General features: G+C 39.9%; 1 protein-coding gene across 11 annotated transcripts in view; it reads right to left on the reverse strand.

Moving 5' to 3' along the window:
* The window catches only part of DMD (dystrophin), a 1,295,019-nt gene that overhangs the window by 886,564 nt on the left and 394,406 nt on the right, over positions 1 to 14,049 (reverse strand). For all 11 annotated transcript variants that reach the window (XM_078390471.1, XM_078390476.1, XM_078390472.1 and 8 more), the window contains exons 3-6: positions 8,469 to 8,561; positions 6,717 to 6,794; positions 4,150 to 4,242; positions 340 to 512 (exon numbers count right to left, since the gene is read on the reverse strand). In XM_078390471.1, coding sequence (XP_078246597.1) covers positions 340 to 512; positions 4,150 to 4,242; positions 6,717 to 6,794; positions 8,469 to 8,561 — 437 coding nt within the window. The remainder of the gene's footprint in view (positions 1 to 339; positions 513 to 4,149; positions 4,243 to 6,716; positions 6,795 to 8,468; positions 8,562 to 14,049) is intronic.

The following is a 14,049-nucleotide window of genomic DNA, read 5'->3' on the forward strand; positions in this document are numbered from 1 at the left end:
ACATGGCCATCAGGAGAGTCTTGGAGATATCATATAAACAAGTAGTTTTCTAAAAGTCTAACGGGCAGTAAAAGGTGGTGCTAGAATGTACATCACCACCTCTTTCCATACATACAGAACATTCTTCTTCAGCAGACAACTGAATAGGGTTACAATATACCTTTGACAAACAAGGAGCGATTCCTTGCATATTCTTCACCTCACCCTATTGTTTGCTCATGCATTTCTTAGGGACTTCTGAATAGACACTGCTGGATGAAGTTGCTCTGAATTAGATGAGACAGGAAGCAAGATTCCAATAGCCTGCATTTAGTTGCGGAATTTTAACACATTTCTCACCTGTAACTGTGGATGAGTGCATTGAAAGCCAAGCCGTCAGACCAGCTATTGGTGAAATTAATAACATTGACCTGTGGGTAGTTGTGAGTTGATTGACGAACCCAGCTCAGCAAGATCTTTTCACTGTTTGTCTGCTGCAGTCCAGCCATTATGTTTTTCATTACATCTTTGACCTGTGTTAGAACAAAGAATTTCACAAGGAGTGACTTCATCCCAGGCTATTTACTTCCTTCCTATACATCAAACCCAGCTTCTTTTACTTTATCCTAAGAGTCAGTATATTCAGCACACTGTGCTGGGACACAGAATACGCATGAAAAAAATGCAGAAAAAGTTACTGCCCTCAGTATCCTTTCCCTCTCTCTTTGTTTACATATGCAGGAGGATGAGCATGGCAGATTGTAGTAAATCAAACCATTTGGTTATTATTTGTTTTTACTTTGCTTCATCTATAGGACAATGCACTCCTCTGAAAATATTCTGAAACCTTGCATCAGAAAGAAAATGAACACAGCCTACAAATGTGATTCAAGACAGTGAAACCAAAACCAAACCCAGACGGCTAGATAGGCAGGATATATATATATATATATATATATATATATATATATATATATATATATATATATATATATATATATATATATAAATAAATAAATATATAAATAAATAAAAGAAAGAAACCATTTAAAAGCTGAAATATCATTTGATTAATAGAATATATAAACAACAACAGTGGTGCCTTGCTTAACGATTGCCTTGTTAAATGACGAAACCGCTTGACGTAGAAGTTTTTGTGATCGCTTTTGCGATCGCAAAACGATGTTCCTATGGGAAAAATTCGCTTACCAATGATCGGTTCCCTGCTTCGGGAACCGATTTTTCACTAAACAACGATTTAGAAACAGCTGATTGGCTGTAGAAAATGGCTCCCTGCTGTGTTTTCAGGACGGATGCCCCGCTTTACAGGCAGTGAAAATGGCCGCCCCTATGGAGGATCTTTGCTGGATGGTGAGTTTTCAGCCCACTGGAACGCATTGAACCGGTTTCAATGCATTTCAATGGGCTTTTTCATTTTGCAAGACAATGTTTTCGTAAGACAGCGACTTTTGCGGAACGAATTAACATTGTCTTGCGAGGCACCACTGTATAGGGTTGAATTTAAGAGGGTTGGGAGTAACTTCTGTTAATTCTGTCTTTCACTGACTGCTTGTGATAGTTGTATAGTGGAATAGTGTACAAGTGGTATAGGTGAGGGGGAAGCACAGGTAAAAAGGCCTCACATGGATGGAAGAAGCCCTTCTCTGTTCATGGAAGATGATGCGTACATGCAACCTATATACATAATGGGGTGGACTAGGTGTGTTCTGTAGGCTGCATTAAACTGTCAAAAGCCTCCCAGGAGCCTTGCCTCTCAACATCTGGTCAAAAAATGCTTGCTCTAAAATTGCAAATTGCATCCTCTCGAGCAGCAGTCCCCAACCTTTTTGGGACCTCGGACTGACTGAGCCTCTGAGAAAGGCGCTCCCCTGCAGGTGTGCACAAGTGCGTGCGTGCTCTTGGGTGCATGAGTGAAGCAGTGGGGGAGCTCCTGCTCTCCTGCCAGTGCTGGCGTGCTCCCCCACTCCTTCATGCATGTGCAGGGGTGCCGGCACACATGCTTGCGCACTAGCCCACCCCTTTGCACGGGTGCATGCGTGAAGGGGGCAGAGGAGCACTTGGGTGAGCATGGAGGCGCTGCTACATGCGCACAAAAGGGTGTGGGAGCGCTCACGCTGATGCTGGCACACACGCACGTGTGCAAACAGCTGTGGGGAGGGGGGCGAGTAACCTTGGGTAACTTAAGAATTCTTGGATTGAAGCTCCCAGAAGCCTTCACCGCTAGCTGTGCTGGCCAGGGTTTCTGAGGGTTGCAGTCCAAGAACACCTGGGTTACCCAAGATTGGGAACCACTGATCTACAGTATTCTGCCCTTTACATGAAGTTCCCTCATCCAAGCCAGTTGTGGACCAGAGCATGAGGGAGCTGAAAGAGGAAATCACATTTGCAAGAGGCTTCTAGGAGGTCTAATTTACAAATCTGGAGGAAGCAAAAATGGGAGCTGGTGTCATGGGTCTAGTCCTCCATTTCTCAAGGAGTGAAAAATGACCTTCAAAACTTTGGAAGCTGCCCAGTTCTACTGTAGAAGGGTACACATGTGTTGATAGAAAATACCACCTGCCACTATCCTGTACCCAAGATTTAAGAGCTAGTCACATAATGGGGGGGGGGGGAAGAAAGAAGGAGGGAGAACAAAAAACATTGGTGTGTTTTGTTGTTTTATCTTTATGCCTCTATTTCTGTTAATGAACAATGCTCAGTCCTCTCCCCAACATCAAATATACTGGAGAATCAGGAAAAGTTCAAGGCATTTTGATTGCTGATGGGGAATGGTAAGCCTCCACCCAAGTCAAGGCTAACCAGATTTTGCCACCTTGAACAGGAAATTCCGCGACCACCTATCTCACTTACTGTCAACCAAAATGAAAATAAAGTAACTTTTTGTGGCATTTCTGAGACATTCAAATCAATTTCCTGAGGTGGCCTCCTCATACTGCCTAACTGAATGGCTGGTCCTGTTCTTTATGTTCTTTTGCTTTCTCAGAATTATCTAACAAGACTACAAGCTGAGAGCTATTCAAAAGGATGCTGTTTCTTGGAATAAAAAACAAAAAACAAACAAACAAACAAAAACACATGACATACTGCTTTGAAAAAATATGTTACAATTAAACTGCAACTGGGTAATCAAAAATGAGACTTCTTCTGGTACTTCTTTTCTAACTTTCTAAAGCCATAGATTCATATACCTGAAGAAATGGATTCTACTCCACAAGATTTTATTTAAATAGTTTTCTTATATTTCAACATGGCAGGTGACTTTTTGTTATTACCTTATTACCTTATTATTGTACATTTACAAGGCTCTTTGTTCCTTTTATTACCTTATTGTGGCCAGTATCCTGTTCCTACTTACATCTGTTGAGCTCTGTTGTGGATGCCTATGTGGTAAGCCAATGAGGAGTTGATCATACTCCTGGTCATTTGAGACTGGCCACTCGGCAGACTGCCACAGTAGCTTCCACGATTAGAACTTTGTATATATAAATACTGAACAGGATCCTGGCCTGTATGTTTAAGAATAATACTACATTTGGGTATTGAATTAAAAGAAGAAACTTGTTTTACATGAGAAGAGAACCACTGTCTATCCCTAGAGAAAATATTGACTTCCTTGTTTTCTCCTGTATTTCCATACTGATGCCATAAATAATTAGGAAATATTTGCTTTCTTCTCTAACTTCTATTACTTATTGAAATTTTGATGCAATCCCATACCCTTGTCAGCCCAAATTCTGGTGCAAAAACATACAGTGAGAAAGATCCAGCACTAAATTTATTTTGAAGGATTAAAGAATTCAAGAGTAGCAGGTGAGAAACAAATTTCCCTTCCCACTTCTGTGCCCCTTTGCAAGGATTAAAGAATTCAAGAGTAGCAGGTGGGAAACAAATTTCCCTTCCCACTTCTGTGCCCCTTTGCATTAAAAAAAAAATCATGGTCCAGAGATCTGTGGAACCCTACAAAGTCTCAAAGCAGCTCTGAGAATTACAGGATGGAGAGGAATGGGGAGAGGTTCTCTTGTGCTGACACTACAAATGGCTGCTCCACATTGGAGTCAGGCTTTCGTAACTATGTCACCGTCCTTTGGTTTTTAGCAGTACACCTTAACAATGTTCTCCACAATGTTCTCAGTAATGACAGACTCCCACCTGCCAGTGGAGAATTATACTCCAGATCAGTCCAAGGGTCAGTTTATGGTTCCCATCCACAATGTCTGTGCAGCCAATGTTCACCAGATCTACCTATTAAAGCAAGGGAAAAATGCAGATAAAAATAATGTAGAACAATGCTTACACTTTGCAAAATAATAAACAGATTAAAAACAGGAGTAAATGGCAAAGAGTAAAAGAACAGCTGTTGAATTAAATATAATAAAATCTGTTAAACCAACACATTTTACAAACCTATCAAGTGAGGAATGTGTGGGTTTGTGAGCATGTTAATTGATCATTTAGCTATTAGAGGCAAGTAAACCTCCAAATTCTATTTGATAAATGGAACAAATACTTTTTTTTAACAGAAAGTGAGCAATACAGAGAATTTCAGGCAAATGCAATTAGCAAAGATGCAACATCATACTGCAAAATAAACTTCTGTTTAAATAATTAAATAATCTCTCCTGGCCAAGAAAATATTTTGACACAACCATGTATTCAAGCACAGAGTGATTCCGGCAGCAACCACCACATTTTTAGTAGCAAGTATTCAGTAATAATGTTTTACAAGCTGGAAAGGTATGAAATAGGGAACAGGAAATTACATATATATAAGCTGCATGACTGTTTCAGCAAAAGTTAAGTATATCATCATACCCGTCCATCATAAAATTTTCTTAGATAGTTCAGGTCTCTCATTAATCCACAAGAAGGGAGATAATGAAGTATGTAGTGAGACTTAAAATTGGCCATAACTTTATTTGAAACAACTTTCAAATAAGAGAACTGGAAAATGGTAAAGCCCTATTCAGAGATGATTAAAGAATTTAGTCTGTATACTCTAGAAGGGGAAACAGGGATGATTGTACTAGCATCTCACCATTCTTGTCACATTGTATATGGAAGGATGATTTTCCATCATGTGTTTCACATGTCATGAAACCTTGATTTTGTACTTTTTTTTAAAAAAGATACATAATATGAGAACTGAAATCTCTGCTTGTGCAACAAGAATGACAACACTGGCAACAGCAGATTGCTGCTGACAAAATCCTCCTTTTGCAATTTCATGTGCATACAGTTTGGGGTCACGAAGAGCCGGACACGACTTAACGACTAAACAACAACAACACAATTTGTACACACTCTCAAATTGCAAAAAGGAAGTCTTTAATTGGAGACCATTTGACACTGTCAGTGATGACATTTTCATTATAAGAATTTCAGCCACTATGTTTAAAAAAATACATAAAAATTCATACTTTATATTTTTTACAAAATGCATATACAAATGTCTGTTTGGGGGGGGGGGGGAGAAAATTGATTCAACAAATGTTTTAATCACTTTAACAATACATACATAAAAATTCCACAGAAAAAAATCATTTTAAAGAAATATAGATACAAAAATGCTTTTAAACATAGTCTGAACTGGAAAGATAAAAAAAGATAGAGAATCTAACAAACTGAGCTTGACAGAAACATCAGAATAACTAGGCTCTAAAGCTTCTAGGATGTGAATTAGTTACTTCTGTTATGTCTCATAATACACAGGTATTTATCTCCTTCTCAGTCTAGAAAAATAATAGTAAGTGAGCACATTAATAGCTCTTGTTAACACTAAGCAAGCTTAATTTCTGATGAATCTAAACCTCCCAGCCTAGGAATGCTAGAAGTTACTTAAGACTCCATGGTCTAACTTTGTGCTGGCACAGTGGCTGAGAGTCTGGGATGAGCAGGTTTGGATCTGGTCTAACCCGACTCCTTTCTGTTCCTTCCCTTCTCCACCCATTTTTTGATTCCTCTGTAAATTGATCACAGTCAGTACTGCAATGTGCCGGCACATTCAGTGGTACTCACAGATCCGAGATCAGTCAGCACAGGGGAAACCGTGCTATCACACTATAAATATATAATGCAATGTATAATTGACAATCCATTCCATCACTGCTTCTTATTAGGTCAAAGAGGATTTTTTTTTCATTCCCCCCCCCCTTTAAACAGGATGTGTATTAAAACTAAACATTAAATGTTCATTCAAAAGGGATAAATATTATAGATAAGATATTAGCCAGATAACCTTTTGAAACTGCTGTCAGTTTTAATATAAAGAATACCTTCACTCACATAAACAGATGTTTGTAAGAATTGTGCTTGGGGAGTAGTGTAAAACTACACAGTGGTCGCCGTTCAGCGAACTTGACAGGCATAATGTGTGACACACTGCATCTGTCTCCTTTCATTAGAATATGAACAAATTCAGGATTCCAGAGGGGCAAATGTCCCCCTTCACCCCTTGTGGCCACCAATGTGCACATATTCATACTAGCAACTATCATCCTATCAGCTTTTTATGGACTGAATGGCAGTGCAAATTTGCAGATAGAAACCAAAGCTTAGAGGTAATTGTTTCATCTAGGCCATTTGCTGAACTGATAGCAGATGTGGGCCTTGTACTTTGCTCTCCCACATTCTAAGAGATCTACAGAGTGAAATAAATAAAAATAATATCCCAGAAACAAACTTTGAGTTTTGAACCTTCAGTGTGAATCTTTACTTACATTATTTTTCTGTAGGACTTGTAGTGCTTTATTGACATTGTTCAAAGCATGAACTCTTGTGGAACCCTTTTCTTTCCCCTGTAAATATATGTAGCAATTAGCAATGACAAAAAGAAAGATAATGCTCTATACTGAGATTGAAACATCTCTCTTGGAGACAGAACAGCCTATGTAACAGCACACAGGAGCCTAAACAATCGAACTCATCCATCCTCACTGCAGCAATGTACGTATTTCTATATGGCAATTTTCTGTGACCATATTGAATGAGAGCAAGAGAGACAGAAAACCAAGTTGTCTCTATTATGACTGATGCCCCTCTCCATGGATCAATTTAAAAATGCTATAATGGCATCAAACATTTCACAAGTAAAAAAAAAATTGGAGTTTGTGTCAGATCAACCTTTTTAATAACATTACCATGTGAGAAACTCTAACTCTAAAAATATATGGAAGAAGATCACAATTAGATGCACACAAACTGGGGAAATAGTTTGTGATGGTTCATTACTATTCATCCATAAACCATGAGCTTACTGATAAAATGAACCGTCTTGTGGTTCATGCAATTTGGGAATTCCAGAAACATCAGAACAGCCTCTGCATGAGTTACAGATGCCAAAGTCACAGCGAGTCTTAAGTTGATTCTCTTCCCCACCCCCTTCAAGTTTAGTGAAGACTGGATTTGGCTGGGTTGTGGAATTGCTTTGGGGGGGTATAACTCAAGACATCACAAACCTTATCCTTGCCAAACTTGGAGGAAGTGGGGAAGAGAACAACCTGAAGATTTGCAGAGAAACTGGCATATCTAACTCACATGGGGGCCATTCTACCATTCCCAGAAATCCCACATTGCATGAAAAAGCAAACAGCAACAACAACAACAACAACAACAACAACAACAATAATAATAATAATGCTTATATATCACCCCATAGCACTTAAAGCATTCTCTTGGCAATTTACAAGTTAATTATGCAGGCTATACATATCCCCCCCCCCCCGCCAGCGAACTGGGTACTCATTTCACCAACCTCGGAAGGATAGAAGGCTGAGTCAACCTTGAGCCATCCACCTGGGATTGAACCACAGGTTATAAGCACAGTTTTGGCTGCAGTACAGCAGTTTAACCACTGTACCATGAACCATAAATAAAAACCCAATGTCAATAATAGTTCAGTGTTTTGTTTCATTCTGGGCAGGTGTATTTTCCTGAAGAGCTTCAAAACAAACAATAAAGTGGCTTGATTCATTCGCATTTTGCTTCATGGCTTGTTTTGTCCCCTTCTCCAATCACAAGTAATCCCAGTTCACACTGCCAGTGAAACATAGTCACACTACTTTTTATTTACTAGTTACAAATGATAAGAACTACTGCAGTCATTGTCAAAAACTTTAAAGCCTGTATATAAGCTTTTATGGACTTCATTTTAAGGACTTACTAAAGGCTTATCCACTTTTTCAATGCATTTTGTTTTTGCTGCAAGTGGTTAACATAAAAAGTTAATTAAGTTATCATTGTGCAATGCAAGTTGTAAATGGCTTAGGTCTTCATATTAACATGGACAGCCTTCCAATTCTATGCATGCTCTTATAATCCATGTAAATTCAAGGAGATTCATAGAGGAAACTAGGATTTTCATGGATGGAGTCCATGAATACTGATTGTACAATATGATTTCTGCACTTCCACAGCCAAACACATTTAACATTTCAAGTGTACAGGACTGGAAAAATAACTGCCATACATACAAGTTTTTGGCCTGTAAGACCTTCCAGGAGCTCCAGAAGCCTTCGTCCATCTTGAAAATCATTGAAAAGATCTTCTATTGGATGTGTACCAAACTGGAATGAAATGATGTGAGGTCCATTAAAACAGAGAATTTTTCATTGGACATTAATGTTCTTAACACAGTATATTCTTGAGATGAATAGCACGGAGACCAAAATCTGTGAATTTACGTTTTACTAGAAATAATCTTGGTACCCAAGTACAGTGTATTTTGCACTAGCTGGGCCATACACTCTTAAGGCCCCCTTAAAAAAAATCAAGACAATAAGTGACAGCCTCTCATGATTTGTTCTATTTTTTTATTTTTATATTTCAAATTCTGGGGATTTATGGCTGTTTCTGAGCCTAGTGTCACCTGTGGGGAGCCTATCAAAGCTACCTATACCTGTCTTAGGACTATTTCTAAACAAAGGAAATTATGCTAGAAGTTAGCTATCTGCTGTTCCGCAGTGCCACTGCACTCTGCCTGCCTCTGCCAACTAGTGTTGCCTCCTTTGTGCCCATCCAATGTTCCACGGTATATTTCAATGAAATACTTCAACTCCGACCATTGGTCTTTGTTGTATTAGTCAACGCAACAGTATCTTTACTACAAATTTCAGAGATGCTGGCCAATACCCTCTTCTGGAGCTCCACTTGTGCAGTGAGAATGACAGGCTGGCACTAATTAAAGAGTTCATTTTAAAAAGGAAAAAAAATGGAGTGCATGTGCACTGTGAAATTTTTAAAAGGAACTTTTTGATTAGAGAGAGTCCCCCACTGCAACTATTGAGTACTTCCTGTTGTGCAGGTGGAATTCTGAAAAAAAAATGCTGGCCTCTATTTAGGGCTCTAAATAGTCCTCCTCAGAAGGGGGACTATAGGGGAAACAGTGGCTTCAGTTCAGATGTCTGACTCTTAGCCATTCTTTCTACCCACCTCTGCCAAGCATAGCCCAGTGCCCACTGTGATGCTTTTTAGTACAGTATTTTTTTTTTTAGCACAGCACTTTAATCACCCTAATGCTTATTCTTTAACTGGCTGCTCTCTGGCACACCTCTTCAACTGTGGAATACAGAAATTCCCTCCCCGTGGGGGCAGTGAGAGGAAAAGCGGCATGAATGGACAAGACTGAGCACTAAACTGAGTAATGCATTTTTAGAATTTTGTCTTTCATAAATCCCTGTCTGAAATTTAGCAGGTATGCTCTCTAAATTGGTGTCCAAATTTCATGTGGATCAGTGAATAATCAGAAAAAAAGTCATAGCTGTTTTGGTTTCTCAGTGTGAGGGCCAGCAATCCTAACTTGTGAATCAATTCAGATTTTGGGTCTGGACCAAATAGGATGCAGTTTAAAACATAATTTAATCCAAACTGATTTAAAACTGGCATTGAAAACTTATTTCTTTTCGGATGTTGTTTGAATTCAGCATCCCTCACCATTAGCTGTACTTTCTACGGCTGTGGGGAGTTGCATTCTAACAACATCGGGAGGGCTATACGTTGCCCCCCAGGGAGATTCATGATTAAAACTAAATCCATTCAAAAGTGCAAGATTACTTCAGGTTCATGTCAAAAGGGAAATAAAACACACCATGCAACTACATTCAGGCTGATATGTTAATTATATTTGTGCTACAAATAAGGTTTTAAAAATGATTTCAAGATGCTTGAAAGGCAACCTTCTATTAATCACCAACTAAATATTACAGAAGTTTCCCTGTGCTGCTGCCACACATTCTAACCTGAAGAAGAGCTTGCTATTTGTCTGGCAGTGAGGTAATTAAGTTGCCTTTCAGAAATAGATTGAATGTCTTCTGTGGATCGACATTGCAATATGTCTTTAGAACAAAGGATGTGGAGAGATGGCAAGAAATATGTTTACATTTTCAAGGTCACTGGAAAAGTGTGCATTAAGATGTGAGAAGCTTTTGGGGAAATGAACTAATGTATTGAAATGCCATTCTGATTTCCTGGTACATACTGTATAATCTGCATAAACTTTGTAAGCAATTGTCTTTAATAAGATTGATACATAAATATTATAATGAAAGCTAGTAATACTGAATTAGAGAAAAACCCTGTCTAATCCAGCATCTTCCCTATAATGATTAACTGGATAACCATGAGAATCCCACAAACACCACATGATCTCAACAGGACTCTCATATTCTCAGTCCACAATGGCTGACATTATTACCCTGTCTAATACAGAGGTAATCCATAGTCATCATAACTAGTAGTAGTCTTATGAATTATTTTTTTCAATTACTACAGAAATACCACTACAGAATATTTCCATAATGTATTTCATAATATAAATATTAAATGGAATTAAATACTAAAAAACTTAAAACTACAGGTGTTACTTTCAAAGTGTCTCACATCTGACAGTGTTCCAATGATACAAGCACTCCAGACATGCACAAGACCATCTTGGAGGAGGCAGGGCTTCGTTGCAGTGCAGCCAGCATCTCTGGGGAACAGCTTCCTGGAAAAGCTGGAACTGCCTGGTCTGGGGTCCCTTTAGAAATGGGGGATTGAAGGAGAGACTAGAAGAGGTCTCTCTGAAGCAGTTGGTGAGCAACAGAAGGAGGAAGATTGGGCAGCAACCCGGTATTTCTTCCCTCTGAAAATCCTGCTGTTATTATCTTAGCTAGATAGAATATCTAATGAAAGAGAAGTTATCTTAGCTAGATAGAATATCTAATGAAAGAGAAGTTATCAGATGTTAAACAACAGTTAAATGGAGCTGTACTAACTCCATAACTGCTTTTATTGAGTACGATACCAGGTAACACAGATGGGATAAAGAGTTACCCAGTGAGCTATTTAGCTACTACAGTCAGAAAATGTTATATTAAAAATTGGACTGCTGTCCTGGATACATCCTTCTCTTCCAAAAATTGGAAGAAAGCAAAGGTACGGAAACAAGAGGAGCTTACTGAGAAAATATGGGAAGTGACAGAAATGGATACTCTTTCAGACATGCTGAATGACTGTCCAAATCAAAAAGAAATTGAATGATGGGATTTATTTTACAAATGGCTTCAGTTCCCTGATAGTGTTGGAGTAACTTAGACTTAAACTAAAATATAACTGTAAGTTGATAGCTGGAGGGTAATCAAATAGGGGAAAAAAGCAGAAAGTTGATTTGATGTTGAAATACGAGTAGCCTGGATGATTGCATATTTTGTGTTCTCCTACCCCCCTAACCCTCTCCCTTTCCCCCCACTTCCTTTTACCTTTTGTATTCCCTATCTTACTCTTAGTTGTTTAAAAATAAAAATTTGTTTTTAAAAAGACCATCTCAAGCCCCTCTGCAACTTGCTTCCCATGGCTCTCTATCCAATCTGTTATCAATGCAAGTAGTGTGGTAATTTAAACCTGGTGATCATGTGAAGGTGTGTGGTGGAGGCAGATAGAGTCTCATCATATTGCACCTCTACAGGGAATCCTTTATGATCTCAACAGCCAGTTATAACACATCAGTGTTACAGAGTTTAGGGGTCTCATCTTACTCGAAAGTAACTTCAACTCTTCCATAATTCAGAAGGAAACCAACTGTTGCAAAATATTGCAGAACTGAACTCGTATAATTTGTACTTGTAACATCATTCCCAATGTTAGATGAATGGATAAAGTGGATTTTGAATTGAATATAGGAAGTTACATTACCCTGAGGCACATAATTCATCCAGCCAGCCAAGCATTCCCTGGTGTGACTGACAGTTACTGTCCAACCCTATTGCTTTGTATCATTCATCCAGTGATGCTAGAGATGGAAGGTGAGTCTCATTAAGAACATGTTCTGTTTTTGGCAAATGTGCAAAAATTTGATTGAATCAGGAATACGTGTCCAGGCAAATAACAAAGAGCCTCTGGTCACCCCAGATGAAGCAATACACCTAGACATCCTTTGTTTTTCCATCCAGCATTCATGGGTTAAAAAGTTTCAAAATAAGCTCAGAGATTGGAACTGAGGAATGGGGAAATCAAAAATACACACATTATTAGTAGAGCAGCTGGCACCAAAGGAGAAACCAAGTGAAAACTGAGTTCCCCACCCCAATAAAACCCAGATCTCTCCAACTGCTAAGACACCAAGGGACACAGCATGGTATATATCCCCTTGCAGTTCTTGGCTAGTTTATTTCACAGAGCAGCAGGTCTAAGTAAGCAGACTTACTTAGCACAGTGTGTAGATTAGCCTTTGAATTGTGGAATATTTGTCTACTTCTTTGTTCTTAAATTGGCTTCTTACACTTTGCTTGTTAGTATTACATTATTAGGACTGTGTTTGTGTGTGATTGTGGAATGATGCTTGCTCTATGGGTTTAGAAAGGATAGGTAAAGGTAAAGCTTCCCCTTGACATTTAGTCCAGTCATGTCCGACTCTAGGGCGCGGTGCTCATCCCCATTTCCAAGCCGTAGAGCCAGCGTTTGTCCGAAGACAGTTTCTGTGGTCACTTGGCCAGTGCAACTAGACATGGAATGCCATTACCTTCCCACCAAAGCGGTACTTATTTATCTACTTGCATTTGCATGCTTCCGAATTGCTAGGTTGGCTAGCAGCACAGAAGCTTCTGTGGTTTAACCCGCAGCGCCACCACATCCCTTAGAAAGGATAGGTCACAATACAGTGGTGCCCCACGTTATGACCACCCCGCAGAATGACGAAATCGCATGACAATGACTTTTTTGCAATCGCTATAATAATGTTTCCTATGGGGGATTTTTGCTTGACATCAATTAGGTCCTTGCTTCACGAACCATTTGTTCGCAAAACGATGATTTTTCTGGCTCTGCAAAATGGCTTCCCTTCACAAAATGGATGGCTTCCCTTCGAAAAATGGCTGTTTTCTGGACAGAAGCTTCGCAAGACAGCGATTTAAAACAGCTGACCGGCGGTTCTCTCTTCACTGGACGATGAGGTATTTCCCCATTGGAACACATTAACGATTTTCAATGCATTCCAATGGGGATTTTTTTCCTGCATGACAATGATTTAGCTGTACAGCGATTTTCCTGGAATAGATTATCATCATCATGCGGGGCACCACTGTATTTACACATTAGGAGCTGTCCCTGTCGCTGGCCTTTCCCCCCCCCCCGTTTTACTTGTGGTGGTGGTGTACAAATACCACTGCCTGGTCGCTCTTTGACTACAGCAGGGGTCTCAAACATGCAGCCCGCCAGATGATAGTTTGTGGCCCCCGCCTTGCCTACCCCCCCGAAGTACCCATGCGTCCTCTGCCGTCAAGAGTAAAAAGAAGCCTGGCCTTGCTCGCTGGCTCTCTCCCAAGACAGCGCCTCTTGCACCCTCCATCCGGAACTGCAGCCTGCCAGCCAGCCCGCCGCCGTGCGATGCCTGAGAGTGGACTTGCTCCTGTCCTGTCCTCAAAGAGTGCCTCCAAGCCGCCAACAGCAGCTGCCGCCACCACCTCTTCCAGGGAAGCGGCTCTCTGGGTCTCTTTCTCTCTCGGCACCCCCAGCACCAGCCCTGCCAGCGGCCACCTCAGCACTCAGCGGTGCTTCCTCCCCCTCCTCTTTGTCCTGCTT

The sequence above is a fragment of the Pogona vitticeps genome, chromosome 3 (genome assembly GCF_051106095.1).
Source record: "Pogona vitticeps strain Pit_001003342236 chromosome 3, PviZW2.1, whole genome shotgun sequence".
Classification (NCBI taxonomy): Eukaryota; Metazoa; Chordata; class Lepidosauria; order Squamata; family Agamidae; genus Pogona; species Pogona vitticeps.